This window comes from Petaurus breviceps, unplaced genomic scaffold (genome assembly GCF_028583685.1).
Source record: "Petaurus breviceps papuanus isolate PSGF00001 unplaced genomic scaffold, PetGlider_PUasm1.0 91133, whole genome shotgun sequence".
In the NCBI taxonomy this organism is placed as follows: domain Eukaryota; kingdom Metazoa; phylum Chordata; class Mammalia; order Diprotodontia; family Petauridae; genus Petaurus; species Petaurus breviceps.
In genome coordinates, this window is record NW_027187419.1 from 50,244,873 (window position 1) to 50,261,763 (window position 16,891).

The 16,891-nt window shown below is 40.6% G+C and overlaps 1 protein-coding gene across 2 annotated transcripts in view; it reads right to left on the reverse strand.

The window, feature by feature from the left end:
* NCAPD3 (non-SMC condensin II complex subunit D3) overlaps positions 1–16,891 on the reverse strand; it is a 127,030-nt gene that overhangs the window by 23,219 nt on the left and 86,920 nt on the right. For both annotated transcript variants that reach the window (XM_069080117.1, XM_069080116.1), the window contains exons 24-27: positions 11,997–12,076; positions 1,456–1,593; positions 1,116–1,249; positions 648–847 (exon numbers count right to left, since the gene is read on the reverse strand). In XM_069080117.1, the coding sequence (XP_068936218.1) occupies positions 648–847; positions 1,116–1,249; positions 1,456–1,593; positions 11,997–12,076 (552 nt within the window). The remainder of the gene's footprint in view (positions 1–647; positions 848–1,115; positions 1,250–1,455; positions 1,594–11,996; positions 12,077–16,891) is intronic.

A 16,891-nucleotide genomic window follows, 5' to 3' on the forward strand; every position in this document is an offset into this window, starting at 1 on the left:
CCAGTTCTCCATGAGTCTTGTTAAGTTCTTCCCTGAAGTTACTGCATGTCCTTTTAATATATATCATCAATTTTAAAAGGGCCTTCAGTATTCAGGAAATAGGATTAATTTTGGCTCCATTTTATAAGGTGGGCAAGGGACACAGAATAAGTAATTTGGCAAGACGGAACTTAACAGGTGGCAAAATTAGGACTAGTCCCAAGAGATTTTTTTTTTTTTTTGCTTTTTGGAGGGCAGTTGGGGTTTAGTGACTTGCCCAAGGTCACATGGCTAGCTTTTTGTGTTAAGTGTCTGAGGCAGGATTTGAACTCAGGTCCTCCTGCCTCCAAGGCCGGTGCTCTATCACTTCGCCACCTAGCCACCCCCAAATTAAGTAATTATTTGTTGGAGTTCTTTTTTTTTTTTTTTTTGCCTTTTTGGAGGGCAATTGGGATTAAGTAACTTGCCCAAGGTTATATGGCTAGTTTTTTTGCGTGGGTGTTAAGTATCTGAGACCGGAACCGAACTCGGGTCCTCCTGACTCCGGGGCTAGTGCTTTACTCACTGAGCCACCTAGCTGCCCCCCCAAGAATTTTTACTATTTTTAAATGCTATGCAATGTGCATTCCTATGGTTATACATTACAAGAGAGGATATGGTATACTCACTTGTGAAATTATTTTTTTCTGTGCTTCCTGCATGACTACACTAGCCATGGCCAGTTCATCATCTTCTATTTGGAGGTCTTTATCTGGTTTGGATCTCATTGCCAACAGTTTGATCTCCTTTGAACTCAGAACTTCAAATGTATCTGAAAGCAGTTCATTGGCTTCCATATCCAGGGGTAGAATGCCATCCACAAAGCAAGCTGGGAGAGAGCACAAAAGATGACACTTCTAGAGACCCTGTAAAACCACATGAAGAGTGTTATGCTATAGCCTCGGAAAGCCCTTCTGGGGGGGCCAGGAGGAGTGAGATGGGAAATCGTGGAAGCAAGGAAGAAGAACAAAACAACAAAAACCAAGGGAAGTCTTGCAGCAGGAGACTCCTATTTGCTACAGACCTGCAGAGGGCACTGTCAGTACAGCTCTTAAAATGTTCAAATATGTGTTCTGTCCCCAAAACACCAGGCGTACCCAAAATGTTCAGGCTGATTTTTGAAGTCACGTTGAACCTCTGCTCATCGGTGAAGTGCTCTAGGAGGAACTTGTAGATCCACATGCGTTTCTCTTTGTTGTTCTTTCCCTTCAATGAAAAGAGCTGTTTTTCTCTATGACAAAAACAGAGCTTTAATGCATTGACACGGACACGTAAAGCCAGATCTTTACAAGACACCCTAACTTCCCCTTAAGCCCTATAAACTCAATGCACAAATGCACCGAGGGGATGCCATTACAGGCGCTGGTGTCGGTCTGTCCTTACACCGCCCGCCGTCCATCCGTTCGGCCCCAGGCCCCAGCCCCGCGGCCGACTGACCTCTCTGACTGGGGGAATTTGTTGTACTTCGCGTGCTTGTCGTAGCTGTTGAAGTGGAAGATGCACTCGATGAAGTTCTGGAAGAACATGCCCGGGTTCCTCTTCAGTAGGAGGTGAACCAGGCAGAACTCTCCAAAGCTGCAAGGGAAGGGGGCCAAACAGAGAGAGTCCACTTACTGCTCGGAAGCAGCCACCTGGGACACAGTGACTCTGCAAGGCACACAGAGATGTGACTGCAAAGATGGACTACACTTTCACCCAGCAAATGCTTCTCCAACAGACGGTGCTGACCTTCACCAAATGAGGCACTATGGTCTTCCAAGGGATGAGTGAACGAACGAACAAAAAAGCTTTCATCGAGCACTTACCACTAGCGATGCCCTATGCTACACTCAGGGATTGAAATAGAAAGGCTAGCTGGCTTCTGCTCTTGAGGAGTTCACATTCTCATCTGGGCTGGGATGATAGGGTGGAGAGAATAGGCACATGTAGGAGGTTTCAACTCTAAGTCAGACAGAAGGGCCCTATGGTACTTAGGATCTCCACTGGTAGAACCATTCTGTCCATTATCTGATACTGAACCATTTGGTGGTGAGGACTTTTCCGGTCCTCAGCAGCTGCAGCTGATTCAGCCAAGACATATTTCCACAAGGGCTGCTCCTATGTCAGCTGCAAAGGTTGAACTGGAAGCTGGGCTAGTGGTCTGAGGGGCATTGCTATTCTGCAGTGCTCAGGGGACTGGAGATATGGGCTCTCTTCACTACGGCCTGCCTGAGAGGAGGTGGTCAGGTTGGCTGGATTCCTCCCTGCAGGTGCCTTGTGGCTTCAGCAAGGCTAGTCTGTCTGCCCTGAGAGGAGGTGGTGAGGGAGATTAAAGACCTGTCTGGTACATGCTGCATCCTGTCTGTCCCTAAGGGGGCCTTGCTGTTTCAGATCAAAAGGAAAATACAAATTTAGTTCATTTTGCCTGTCTCTCAACAACTTCCCTTTTTGGCAATCAAGGTCAGTCAAGATTTTTCCCTGCCAGGATTTTTTCTAAATTTTTAACAGTCTATTATTATTCAGACACACTTTAAAAAACAAAAAACCCCAAAACAAAAAACAAACAAAAAACCCCAATTCAATAAGTAGACTGAAAACCTGGGCCATTTCCCTTCCATTTTGAGCTTAATGTCCATAACAATGTGAATCAAGAAAGTAATTCAAAGAATACTCATTACAGGAATCTTTGAAAGATTACAGATTAATGATATTAGTTCTTTATTCATGATATCCTGTTTCCAAATAGCACTCTAATCACAACCAAACTGAATTTGGGCCAGTAGGATCAGGGATAATCTCACAGAAGCATTGTATAATGGGCCTCCTCACAAAATTAAAAGAAAAAAAAAGGGGAGGGGAGAGACAGAATTTGGAACTCAAAATTTAAAAATAAAGAAAGCTGGGGGCAGTGAGATGCCACAGTGAATAGAGCACCGGCCCTGAATTCAAATCCGGCCTCACTTACTAGCCATGTGACCTTGGGCAAGTCACTTAACCCCAACTGCCCCGCCTTCCCCCCTCCAAAAAGCAAAAAAAGAAAAGAAAGAAAGCTTAAAATTAGTTAATTAAAAATAAAAGGAGAATGGTGGTAGCTATAGCATTCTCCTCCTTTATCCTTGCTGGTAGCAGGATAATCTCCCTCAATTTCTGGTTACAAGGCCTTAAAGTGGCAAGAACACTAATGTTATCTGTACACATACATTTTAGAGTACATATCTATATCTCATGTCCCACTCTCCTATTAGATACAATCAGCTGATATTCTGGATAACCTTCCTTTAAGACTCTATACTCTTGGGGCGGCCAGGTGGGTAAGCTGTAAGTAAGAGAGTAAGAGCTCAGCGAGTAAGAGCACCAGCCCCAGAGTCAGGATGACCTGGGATCGAATCCAGCTCAGATACTTAGTACCACACCCAGAAATAACTGGCTGTGTAACCTTGAGTAAGTTACTTAACCCCAATTGCATAAAAAAAAAAACCCAACACCCTGGAAGTCTGAATATATAAAAAAAAATATGGAGCTGGTAATCTATATAAGTAACCAAGAACTGACTATTCACTTAAGAAACAGGAAGTAACTATTGGGAGAGCTTGGGAGGGCAAGAATGTAATCCTATTGAAATGAAGGGAAATCCATGGGGGGAAAAAATATAATAAAAGCCAATATGAAACAGTGGTTTGCTGCAATGATAGCTAGCCAGTAGATCCTAGATAAAATATGTTGTCTTTAACCAGTTCTGTATGGAAATCAATCAGTCAATCGACAAGCATTTAGGAAATGCCGATCAGGTGTCATTCATTGTGCTAGAAGTTGGGCATACAAAGACAGAAATCAAATAGTCTCTGCCCTCATAGGATTTACATTCTACTGGGAGACAACATGTATATAAATAAATGTATACAAAATAAATACAAGGTAAGTTTCTTGAGGGGAGGGCAATGGGAGCTGGGGATTGAAGGGAATAGGAAAGGCTTCATGTAGAAGGTATTGCTTAAACAAGGTTTTGAAGGAAAGGACTTTGAGAAGTGGACGTAAAATGGGAGTATTGTGTAGGCCAACAATTAGGAAGCCAGTCTGGCTATACTACAGAGTAAGACAAAGAAAGTAATATATTGTCTGGAAAGGTAGATTAGGGCCAGGTGGTTAAGGACTTTAAATGACTGACAGATGTACTTACATTTGATCCTAGAGGCAAAAGGAAGAATTTATTAAGCAAGAAAGTGACAGTCAGATCTGTGCTTTATCAAATGATATTTGTAAAGCAGTTAGCACAGTGCCTGGCACATAGCAGATGCTTTTATTATTAATTTTAAAAATATAACTTTGGCATCTGTGTGGAGGATGGATTCACACAGGGAGAGACCTGAATCTTGGTGGCCAAATAGAAGGTTATTGCAATAGTCTGGGTGACACTACACTGGGGTGGTGGCTATATGAGTAGAGAAAAAAAGATATTTTAGGTAGAACAAGATTAGGCAAATTACTTACTGGATATATGGTGTGAGGGATAGTGAGGAATCAAGGATAATACAAAGGTTGTGAGTCTGGGAACCCTCAAAAGAAGCAGTGAAGTTCTGGCAGAGAAGAATTGGATTCCTAAAGAGAGATCTCCTTTGTCAAGTAGTTAAAGATGACTGATAAAGTAGAGATGGAAAAAAGTCTTAGGTCTTGACAAAGTTTAATCAAAAATTCCTCACATACAATTCACTGAGCTGTAATGCTGTATTACAGTCTAGATTGTCATGTTGTAACAATATTTGTTTTTTTCCCTAAATAATAGGGGCTGGGTTGGACCACTGTTAAACCTGGAAGGACAGGAAATCTACTCTTGAAATTTAAAGTAACTTATATCAACTACTACTGGTTCTCAGAATCATCTACACTACTACCATAAGAAGGGTCCTTATTCAGGGCTATGCTTGGAAAGTCAAATGTTAATCTATTTATATACAAAGTCAAGAGAAGAAGTAGCTATCAGAAGGCTTTCATGCAACCTGTAAATCTATCACTTAGTAAGTAGTTCATTTAAAGAGCCATCAAAATAAATAAAACTAACAATATTGGGGGGAGTATTTGCCTTTTTTGGAGGGCAACTGGGGTTAAGTTACTTGCCCAAGGTTACAAGGCTAGTTTTTTTGTGTGTGGGTGTTAAGTGTCTGAGGCCAGAACTGAACTCCGGAGTGGCGCTTTACTCACTGCACCACCTAACCGCCCCCAACAATATTGTTAAAAGGCTGGCTTCATACAGAAAATTCAGGTCTAAAATAAAAACTGAGTTCGTCAAGTACCTCAATATGAGTTTTTAGGAGCTACAGGTGGTGTGTGCCATTCATTCTCAATCTCTGTCATTATACAGGTTAGCTTTTTAAAGGCTCAAGTTCCAACTTGGACTAAACTTTCAAAACCTGATAGATACTTTGACAAACGAAGGAAAGAAGGGTACTGATTAACTATACTGTCTTTTTTCAGATGAAATTTTCCAAAATAATCTGTTTTGCAGGTGACTAGATTATTAAATATAGAGTCCTATAATAAAACTCAATAGTTTAGCAGAGCAATTAACATGGACCAAAAAAAAAATGGAACTCTACTTATCTGCAAACCCTAGAAGATTCGGAGTTATTTCATCCTATAAAAGTAGTTAAACCTAAGCAATGAGTATCATTCTGCTGAAGACAAAAAGCTCAATTCCTAACAGTCTTGGAAGGCCAAAAAGAGACCTCAACTTTTTTTTTGTTTGTTTTTTAGAGGGCAATTGGGGTTAAGTAACTTGCCCAAAGTCACAGGGCTAGTAAGTGTGTCAAGTGTCTGAGGCTGGATTTGAACTCAGGTCCTCCTGACTCCAGGGCCAGTGCTCTATTCACTGCACCACCTACCTGCTCCCTCCTCTTATCATTTTCATTTTTAGATTTAGGAAGAGGCAGCAAAATCTAACTTAGTTCAGACTTCCTCCTAAGCCAAATTGTGTATGCCAGACTAAAGCAGCGATCTGCTAAGTCCCTCCTGGAAACTGGCAATTTGTTCCTTTATGAATCATTAATATGATGCTGCAATGACACCACCTAGTGGACTCAAGGGAAACTCTCAGCATTTCATAGTAAGACTATGCTGCTGAAGGTCAATGTAACACAAGACCAGCTACAACTACCATGCAAACTTATACATTCACAGAGCCTAATGAAGTCAAACTGGTTTCAAAATAAGTTCATCCTTTTGCCACTGCTGCCTGTTACCTCACTATGAAATATTCATGAAAAGACCTTGAATATTGCTGTTCAGTTATGTCTAACTATTCGTGACCCCCATGGACCATACTGTCTATGGGTTGTTTTTTTTTTTTTTTACAAAGATATTTTTTACAAAGAAATTGTCATTTCCTCCTCCAGTGGATTAAGAGCAAAAGAGGTTAAGTGACTTGCCTAGGGTCACACAGCTTAGTAGGTTAGGCCAAATTTGAACCCAGGTCTTCCTGACTCCAGGTCCAGCACTCTATCCACTAAGCCATCTAGCTGCTTCTCACTTTGAGTACATTTAAGGCAAATAAAAAAATCTGTTTTTCAGGCTAGGGAAAGGAGAACATATTGACTTAAGAGAGTCTGACTGCTCTTTTAGGAGATAGGAAAAGCATGGTTTCATAGTCAAACTAGATTTTAAACAGAATCTCAGAATGTGGGAGGCTGAACTTGGAGATGGATTATTTGTTAGTAGGGAAATAGGACAGGGAGAAGGGAGGAAAAGCTACTCTTCCTGGTGGTTGCTTTTTTTTTTTTACCCTTTCCCTACTCCCCCAAATTCCTTTCTGTATCATAATCCTTCTCCTCCATAAAAGATTCACAGGATGTTTTAGGTACCATTATTCTTTTATGTGCAAATGACCTGTCCAGAATTAAGAAATGTCAGGGAATTTGTATGTGACTGAAGAACATTTTTACCCCTCTGTTCATTATTAGAAAATATTATTAAATACCTCTAATTATGCTTGGGATGACATTAGAGCTACAAAGACCTGGTCCCTGTATTGAAGGTATAAATTATGGTAGAGCCTTACATAACTAGCATGGTCTACCTCCCAGTCCAAAAAAGGAAAATTCACAATAAATTAGTCATAAATATTTATTAAGTGCCTATGTGCCAGGTACTATGCTAAGCACTGAGCATACAAAGAAAAACAAAAAGCAGTCCCTTATCTCAAGGAGCTCCAAACAAATAAAGGGGAAAACAACATACAACTATGTACAAACAAGCTATATAAAGGATAAACACAAAATAATTAACAGAGGCAAGGTACTAGAATTAATAGGGGTTGGGAAATGCTTCCTGCAGAAGGCAATTTTAGCTAGGACTTGAAGGAAGTCAAAGAAGCCTGGAGACAGAGATGAGGAAGGAGAGCACTCTGGGCATGAGTGAATAGCCAGAGAAATGCCTGGAGCCTGGAGATGAAGTGTCTTGTTCATGGAAAAGGAAGGAGGTCACCATAACTGGATCAAACAGTACATGGAGGGGTATAAGGTATAAGATTTGAGAGGTGGCAGGGAAGAGAGTCCTAGTTTCTGAAGGGTTTTGAACGCAAACCATAGGGTTTTTTAACTGATCCTGGAGGCAACAGGGAGCTACTAGAGTTTACTGAGTAGGGAAGTGACATAGTCAGACCTCAATTTTAGGAAAATCACTTTGATAGCTAAATGGAGGATGGACTTGAGTGGGAAGAGACTCGACAGACAGACTCAACAATAGGTCATCGCCAAAAGTTCAGGAGCAATTAAATGAAGGATCATCACACCAGGGTTATGACAGTTATCAGAAGGGTAAAGGGGGCATAATTGAGAGACATTTCAAACTTATAATTGACAGCTTTTGGCAAAAGACTGTATATGAACAGTGAGAAAGAGTCAGAGCTGAAGCTGACACCACTGAGGCTGGGGGACTAGGAGAATGGTGGTGACAATAGAGAAGTTTGGAAGCAGAAAGGGTTTAGGGGTAAAAATAATGAGCTCAGTTTGGAACATGTTGAATTTAAGATGTTTGCGGGACATCTGGTTTGGGATGTCTAATAGGCAGTTGAAGATTTAAGGCTGGAGGTCAGCAAGAGGGGTCAGGTTATATATAGATTTGAGAATCAAGATAGATGATAACTGAATCAATCCATGTGGGCTGATGAGATCACCAAGGGAAAGAGTTAAGAGAGAAAAGAGAAGAGAATTGCAAACTATGAAACATTCAGGCTTAGCAGGAATGACCTGGATGAAAACCCAGCAAAGGAGACTAACAGAAGCAGTCAGACTAGTAGGAAGAAAACTAGGAGAAAGCAGTATCTTGAAAACCTAGAAAGAAAAAAATATCAAGAACAAGATTGACAGTGTCAAAGGCTGCAGATAGGTCAAGAAGGATGAGGACTGAGAACAGACCACTGGACTTGGCAATTAGAAAATCATTTGTAATTTTGGAGAGAGCTGTTTCAGTTGAACAATGAGGTCAGAAGACAGACTACACAGATATGAGAAGAGAATGTGAAGGTACCCTGCCGACACCCTTCTCGAGTTTGGCTAAAAAAGATTAGAGATATGGGACAAGAGCTAGTTGAAATGGATGGATCAAGTGAGGGCTTTTTAAATTAATGGAGGAGATATGAGCAAGTTTGTAGGCAGTAGGGAAGGAACCAGTAGAAAGGGAGAGACTGAAGACAAATAAGAGTGGAGATGCCAGAGCGGGGCAATCTGGTGGGGAAGACAGGGAGAAATGGGATCACTTGTGCATGTAAAGGGATTGGCCTTAGTAAGGAGAAAAGTCACTTCTTTGTGTGAAATGAGGTGAAAAAGGAGATAGGAGAGAAGGCATCTGGCTGATGTGAGATAAGGAGAAAGAGAGAGAAGATGGAGCTCTCGGTGAAAGGCCTCAATTTTTTCAATAAAACATGAGACAATGTTCTCAGACAAGAGGGAAGGGGGAGGGGGAGCCATAGGAGGCTGTATTTGGATAGCGAGTTAATTTTCTGTTGTTGTTCAGTCATTTCAGTCATATGCAATTCTTTGTGATCCCATTTGGTATCTTCTTGGCAAAGACACTGGAGTAGTTTGCTGTTCCCTTTTCCATCTCATTTTACAGATGAGGCAAACAGGGTTAAGTGACTTGGAGAGGGTAACACAGCTAGGAAATTTCTTAGGCCAGACTCAGGAAGATGTCTTCCTGACTCCAGGCTTGGCACTCTATCCACTGAGCCGCCTAGTTGCCCAGTGAGTTAATTATAGAGGTATAAAAGGACTGCCTAGAAGCAGTTAGGGCCCAGTTGAGGTTATATAACATAAATTTACACCGAGTCCACTCAGAATGGTTGCATTATTTTCTCCACCTCTGTTCAGCAACACATGTGCAACAGCAAAAGCAGCAGATGATAGGAGTGATCTAAGTTTAGCAGGGTCCAAATGGCAATATAAAGGGGCCAGGGACTCAAGAGAAGAAAACAGTGTAGAGCTGAACTGGTTTACCAATGTGTCAAGACATGGAAAGTAGGTGAGTGCAGCTAGTACAAAAGAGAGAACTGAGGTATCAATGGACTGGAGGTCAATAACATAGGCAGGATTCAGTATTGGAGATCTAAGTAGGTTTAGTACTGGAAGGCAGAGAAAGAGAAATAATGCCAACAGACTGTGATTAGATAGGGAAAATTCAGAGTTCATGAATCTGGAAGTGGTACATATGTGGATGATGACAAGAGCAAAGGTATGACCATGTTTGTATGTGGCTACAGTGAGATAGAAGAATAGGTCATCGAAGATGAATAAAAGTTAAAAGACTAGGAAATTAGGATGTTTGATGGATTATCAATATGTATATTGAAATCTACTAGTACAGGAGCAGGAGTTGAGGAGGAGAAAAATACTGTGAGCTAGGTACTGAACTCACTGAGGAAGGAGAATGGAGATCCCTGGAGGTCTGGAGACAACAGTTACCCAGATTCTTATTGGGTGATGGATAAGAACTGCAAAATCCTCAAAGGAGTAGCTTTGAGTGATGGAGGCAGGCAGAGAACCTGAAGTGGCAATGGGAAGCAAGTATTCCAACTCCCCCACCCCAACCAGTAAACTGAGCAGAATAGTGAAGTTGAGGACAGGAAAGGGGAGCTAGAGAGTCTCTATCATCACAAGAGAGAGCCAAGACTCAGTGAGAGTCAGAAGATGGAAGGAATGGGGAAGGAAAAGATTTAAGATGCAAGAAAATTTGGAGCAGTCCTGTATTCCACAGAGCACAGTGGAAGGGGTGGGTGGCTTTAGGGTGGGAAATGGAAGTAGGGTAGGAATGTTTGACTTTATATTTATGGCTTTAGAGAATGTGAACTAGACCATTAACCTTCTATTACTGTTTTGTCATATATGAAATGTTCTCTTAAAAAATATTCAATGGAAACTAAAGTCCTTCTACAGAGAGCACAGAGGAAAATATTTGAGACCATATTTAGAACCAGAGAGACCCATTATTATAAGCTATTTATAGTTAATGAACTCTTTAAAGACCTTTTCCCAATAGTGGTTGCTTTTGCCATGGCATTCAACATGCCCTTTTCCAATTTCAGACTTGCTATAAAAAATTATTCATACAACACAATCCAGTGGTTGCATGCTCTGTCACAGATCATTTCTCACCCCCTTGAAAATAAATTTCAAAGGAAATCTGTTACAGAAGGATAGGAATTAACAATTGGCAAAGCACCATGTTTTCTTTTCTTTCTTAGCTCCCCTATCTGAGTGTCTCACCCTTGTAAGACTTATTTCCATGTAATCTTGTGACTTATCAAATGGTTCAAAATCAGAAAGTTGGGAAACTATCCGTGGAAATGGTTTTAAAGAAAGACCCATTACTATCTGCTTGCTGCTGTATTCTAGATACTGCTGGTGGCTCAGTGGAGAAAGCACTAGGCCTGGAGTCAGAAGACCTGAATTCAAATTCAGTTCTGTGACCCTGGGCAAGTCATTTATCCTTTGTTTACCTCAATTTCTTCAACTGTAAAATGGGCACCTAGGCAGAGAGAGTGCCAGGCCTGGAGTAAGGAAGACTCATCTTCCCAAATTAAAATTTGGCCTCAGATACTTTCTAGCTGTGTGACCCTGGGTAAGACACTTAACCCTGTTTGCCTCAATTTCTTATCCATAAAATAAGCTGGAGAAAAAAAATGTCAAACCACTCTAGTTTCTTTCCCAAGAAAACCCCAAACGGGGTCATGAAGAGTTTGACACAACTGAAAAACAATTAACAACAACAGAATGGGAATAAGAATAGCACCTACCTTGAAGGGTAGTTGTGATGATCAAAGGACATAATGTTTGTTTTTTTAAAAAGCTCTTAGCACAGTGTCTGGCACATAGTAGGTGCTTTATAAATGCATATACCTTCACTAAGAACACTGAGGCCTTTCTGACTGGCAACTGAAACCTCCTATATGTGTTCCTTTCCTCACTCTAAAGTGAGTTCCTTGAAAATAGGTTCTGCCTCTGCTTTGCTATTTGCATTTCCAGTGCTCTGCAATAAGGGTTTAATACATGCCTTCATTCATTCATGTGCTCTAATATACACAGGGCTTCATTCCAGCTCTTAAGACTCTTCTTTCCACATCTACTCTATAGAATAAAGCCTATGTTTTTTGAAACTCAAGAATCTCTCACTAATGACTAGACTTAGTGGTCAACAAAATTAAGTTAGGAGCCAATGGCTACTGCTCTATAAATTCTAACTCAACCAGGACACATTTTCTTATTAGAAACTCTTAAGCAGGGTTATAAAGCATAGCTAATGCTAAGAAAATTATGTGCTGCTCAATGTGGTTAACATTTATAAATAAACTGCCTGAATAATGTTCAAAGCTCACCACTGCTTTCACAAATTTTATTTACTGAAGCCTAATGCTAAATTAATTAGGCAGAAAAGAGACTATAAATAGACACAAGTTATCAGAAAGAATTTAGTTAAGTAATCTGATATACAAAAATTTTTGGGAAAAGATATCATACCTGGAAATTTCTGGATGTTGATCCACAAGAGAACTTACAAACCTAAAGAATAGTGATCCCTTCCATTTCACAAATTCTTCCTAGAGGAAACAGAAAACAGACTATTTCATGATTTGCTAAATACATAGATCTTAAGTGTATAAGTTGCCTAGTTACCTAATTTTCCTCTACTTAATGTCAGTTCTTATCAGATATTCTTTTTTTTTTCCTGTGGTTCATTAGTTCAATTGGTTAGGCTTTGGTTCTAATGATATAAGTCAAGAATTTAGATATCCCATAAGCCAACCATAGGCTCATCTGTTTTACTCTGTTACATAGCCACACAATATATACCAACATCTCAAAAATCATTCTCTTGTAAGGAAAGATTATTGTTTACAGTGTAGACAAATCAGTTCAAAACCATCACTAGGACTGGTACAATGATTCAAAGTATATGCCTGACGTAAGTTAGTGGTGTCATAGTAGGCTCTTAATAACTGCTGGTTGACTGACTGATCTTGAAGGCAAAATGGAAAAGTGAATTGGGAATCAGAGGACCTTGGTTCAGCTGTCCTACTTCCTACATGGGTGTTGTTTGTTATTGTTGTTCAGTCATTTTAGTCATGTCCAACTCTCATGACCCCACTTGGGGTTTTCTTGGCAAAGATACTAGAGTGGTCTACCATTCCTTCTTCAGTTCATAGTAAGTGTCTAAGGCCAGATTTGAACTCAGGAGGATGAGTCTTCCTCAGGCCCAGCACTCTACCTGGGTAACCTTGTGCAAATCACTTCCTTACAATGGGGCTGTTTTCCCAACATTAATCAGGGTAGGTGGGACCCAGATGCTTTCTAAAGTTACTTTCAGTTCTAAATCCTATTACCTTTCAGTAAAAGGGCGAGCATATAAATTACTATAGATCCCAATACACTGGAAGATTACATAACTAAATTAAGTTCCTACTTTAAAAAACCAGCAACTCTTATCCCCACCATAGTGGTCCAGATTATTTTCCATGTAAAAATAATCAAACCTCACATAACCCTAATATACCTGAGCCCAATGCTGCAAAGAATAAACAAAAACATGGAAAAGCTGTGCTCTGAACTGGAGCTGATCCTGATTCCCTGAAGTCAAGTACAAAGCAGGACACTTTGCTAAACTCCAACTGGAAGCGCTTGTGAAGAGCTCCTTGCTTAGCCCTGTCTAGATCTATCAACCACCAACTCTCGGCCCCTCCATTCCAATGTCCTCAATGACTTCAGTTTTCTTCTACACCCCAACCCGACTCGGTCTCGTAGACAATATTCACAATGAAGAGCCTTGGAATACCCTGACTTCTTGGTTCATTAACCTCTTCCCTAATTTCTAGATAAGAAACAGAATCTCAGAGATAGAGTGGATCTCAGAGACCTGAAGTCCAAGTCTACCTAAATAATAATGGCTAATAATAATAACAGGAGGCAGCTAGATGGCTCAATGGATAGCCTCAGAGACTTACTAGTTATGTGACCCTGGGAAATGCATTTAATCTCTGTTTACCTTAATTCACTGAAGAAGGAAATACCAGTGTCTTTGTAAAGAACCCCCCTGGACAGCATGGTCACCAAGAATCAGACGTAATCGAACAATCACAAGAATCCAACAATGATAATACCTAACATAGGGTGCCTAGTGTGTGCCAGGTCCTATGCTAAGGGCTTTACAATTATTATCTCATCTGATCCATGGAACAACCCTGTGATACAGGTGCTATTATTCCCATTTCACAGTTGAGGAAACTGAGACAGACAGTGGTTAAGTGACTGACTCCAGGGTCACAAAGCTCATAAATATCTAAGGATGGATTTTAACTTGGGTCCTACTGATGCTAGGCACACCATCCAGGTGACTGAGGATTCTCTCTACAACATAATTAACGAGTGGTTTCTATTCTCTTTCCATCACCTTATTGACTAAATAAGATAAGTGTTTTGCAAACCTTAAGGTATTATACAAATACTAGTTTTTATTATTTTTGTTACTATTATGGCTATATACTTTAGACCTACCATTGCTCAAAGAAGTTCCATCTCTATCATTTTACGCTCTGAAATTTCCCTACCTCATTACAATTTCCTGTCCTCCCACTGTCTCTTTTCCCACCATTTTGACCTCTGGGCCTTCAAACCCTCTTTGTTCTTGCTTCACTTCTCAACATTCACAGTTCTTGACCATTTCAATAAGGATCAGTCATCCAGTCTGAAGCCCCTTAAAACCCCACCCACCCCTATCTTGTTCTTCCACTAATCTTACCCTGCTAAACCTTAATCTTAGGTTTTCAATTGTTGGGCAATGTTAAGGAGTCCCCTGAATTTGTCTTTTAGAGCTGCCATATTTTCTGGAAACACTGGATCCAGAATATGAAGGAGGTCCTGAATGTGTCAAGGACAAATGAGCTGACATAATGTGTTGTTTGCATTCCAAGCTGGATTCCCTGTGTGTTCTTGGGAGTCAAGACTGGTGCCAGTCAGTCTGCACTAGGCTGAGAAACTGCTTGTGCAGTTTGTATACTGGCAGATAAATGGACCATCACATCTTCATGGTCTAACAATTCCCAAGGGAAAAGGATATGGCTCTTGCCGTCACCTTACTCTTCCCCTTCAGGGGGGGTTTTGTTTTTCTTCCTGCACCTTTACCTATCCCAAGTCCCTTGAGTTAAGTGGAGATTTTTGTTTTTTCATCCTTCCTTTGTCCTACTGTTATAAATATTCACATTTTGTATGGATTGCAAACCCTTTGGGTTCCACATGCATGTTCATTTCTCTTGTAATAAATCAAGTTTTCATGTAAGTTTTGTGAAACAGGCATTTATTAGGTACCTACTATGAGTCAAATACTTGGAATACAAACACAAAAAGGACAAAGTCCTTGCCCCCAAGGAGCTTCTATTGTATCAGGGGAGACAACATATATATACATATATACACTCACACACACATATGTATGACAACATTATGTATATAATGTACATATAGATATACATAGACACACAAAATAAACACAAAGTAATTTGGGGGAGGGGGAAAATCACTAGTACCTGGAGGGAATCACAAAAAGGCCTATCATAAATTAGCACCTGAACTGAGCTTTGAAGGAAACTAGGGATTTTTAAGAGGCAGAGGGAAAGACAGCTCATTCCAAGCATGGAGCACAACTTCTGTAAAGGCACAGACAAGAGATGAAATACTGAGTGTACAGAACAAAAACACTACTAGTTTGGCTGAGTGTGTAAGGGAAGGCTGGAATATTTATACACGTACACATATGAAGAGGTCTATATTTGACCTAGGCAATAGGAAGCCACTGGAGTTAAGTGAACAGGCGAATGATAGGCTCAGACCTGTGCCTTAGGAAAATCCCTATCATCTTCCTTCTCTGCTCCAAAGCTCCTAAGCAAATTAAGAAACTACATTGTCTAAATCAACTACAAATTCATGTTATCTAATTAACTAGGTCCTCACCACAGCAGATATTTAAAATTCTCTCCTCTTCGGAAGTCTCTAAATCTCTACCCACCAGCCTTGGTCTCAGCTGACCTCACCTACTGGAAGTTATATATGGTAACAATTTGTCTCTCCTTATCTCATCTCCTCATATCAAACCATGATAGTATGCCCATCAAATGTGTAGAATACACAAGGCTGAAAGCAATAGCTAACACACTAGATGATAGAATCAGGATCCAAAAGAATTTTGATAAGTTAGAACACTGGGCTGAATCTAATAAGATGAAATTCAACAGAGATGATATAAAGTCATGCACTTGGGTACAAAAAAAATCAACTTCACAAGATAGAAGAGGCACAGACAGACAGCAAATGTTTCAAATAAGATATAGGGTTCTTTGCAAACTGACACCTCAATATGTCAGCATTCTGATGTGGTAGCCAAAAAAGTTTGGACTTGATCTTGGGCTGCATTAAGAGGAAGAGTTTCTAGGAATAGGGAGGAGATGCCCCATTGTACTCTGTCCTCTTCTTCAGACCTCATCTTTACTTAAATAAGACAGTAATAAGTTGGAAAGTATGCAAAAATAAAAGCAATTACAATGGTAAAAGACCTTGAGTTTATGACGTAGGAGGACAACTGAAGAAACTGGTCATGTTTATAGTGGTGAAAAGAAAACTTAGGGGAGCATGATTGCTGTGCTCAAATATTTCAAGAACTGATATGGAGAAGATGGATTAGACACGTTCTGTATGGTCCAAGAGGGCAAAATCAGGGTGGAGCAAAGGGTGGAAATTGCAAAGCAGCAAATGTAAGGTGGATGTCAAGAAACACTTCCTCACCATTAGATCCCTCCCAAAGTGGGATGGGCTGCCTTGAGAGGACTTCAAGTAGAGGTTAAATATCTACTTGTCAAAGAGGCTATAGGGGAGATTCCTTTCATGTGTAGGCTGACTAGAGAGTTAGGTTCTCTTTTTTTTGGTCATTTGTTCATTTTCCCAGCCTGTTTCTTGATTTCATGTTGATCTCTGTTCACCTAGGGAGGGCGGGGGTGGTGGTAGTGTGTGTGCACTTCAGTCTTTCTTTTCACATGTTAGGGGTGATGGTGGAGGGGGGCTGTCACTAAGTTTTCAATGCTTCCAAGGTGGTATGATCTGGGGAGAGGTATGGTCACTGCTCTCCTGGTCTGCGTTCTGGTCCTCACCCCAGTAGGTGTCCTGTTCTTTTTTTTTTTTTAAAGCAATCGGGGTTAAGTAACTTGCTCAAGGTTACATGGCCAGTTATTTTTGGGTGTGGTGCTAAGTATCTGAGCCCAGATTTGATCCCCAGGTCATCCCGACACTGGAGCTGGTACTCTTACTCGCTGAGTAGTTTTGTGTGTGTGTGTGTGTGTGTGTGTGTGTGTGTGTGTGTGTGTGTGTGTGTG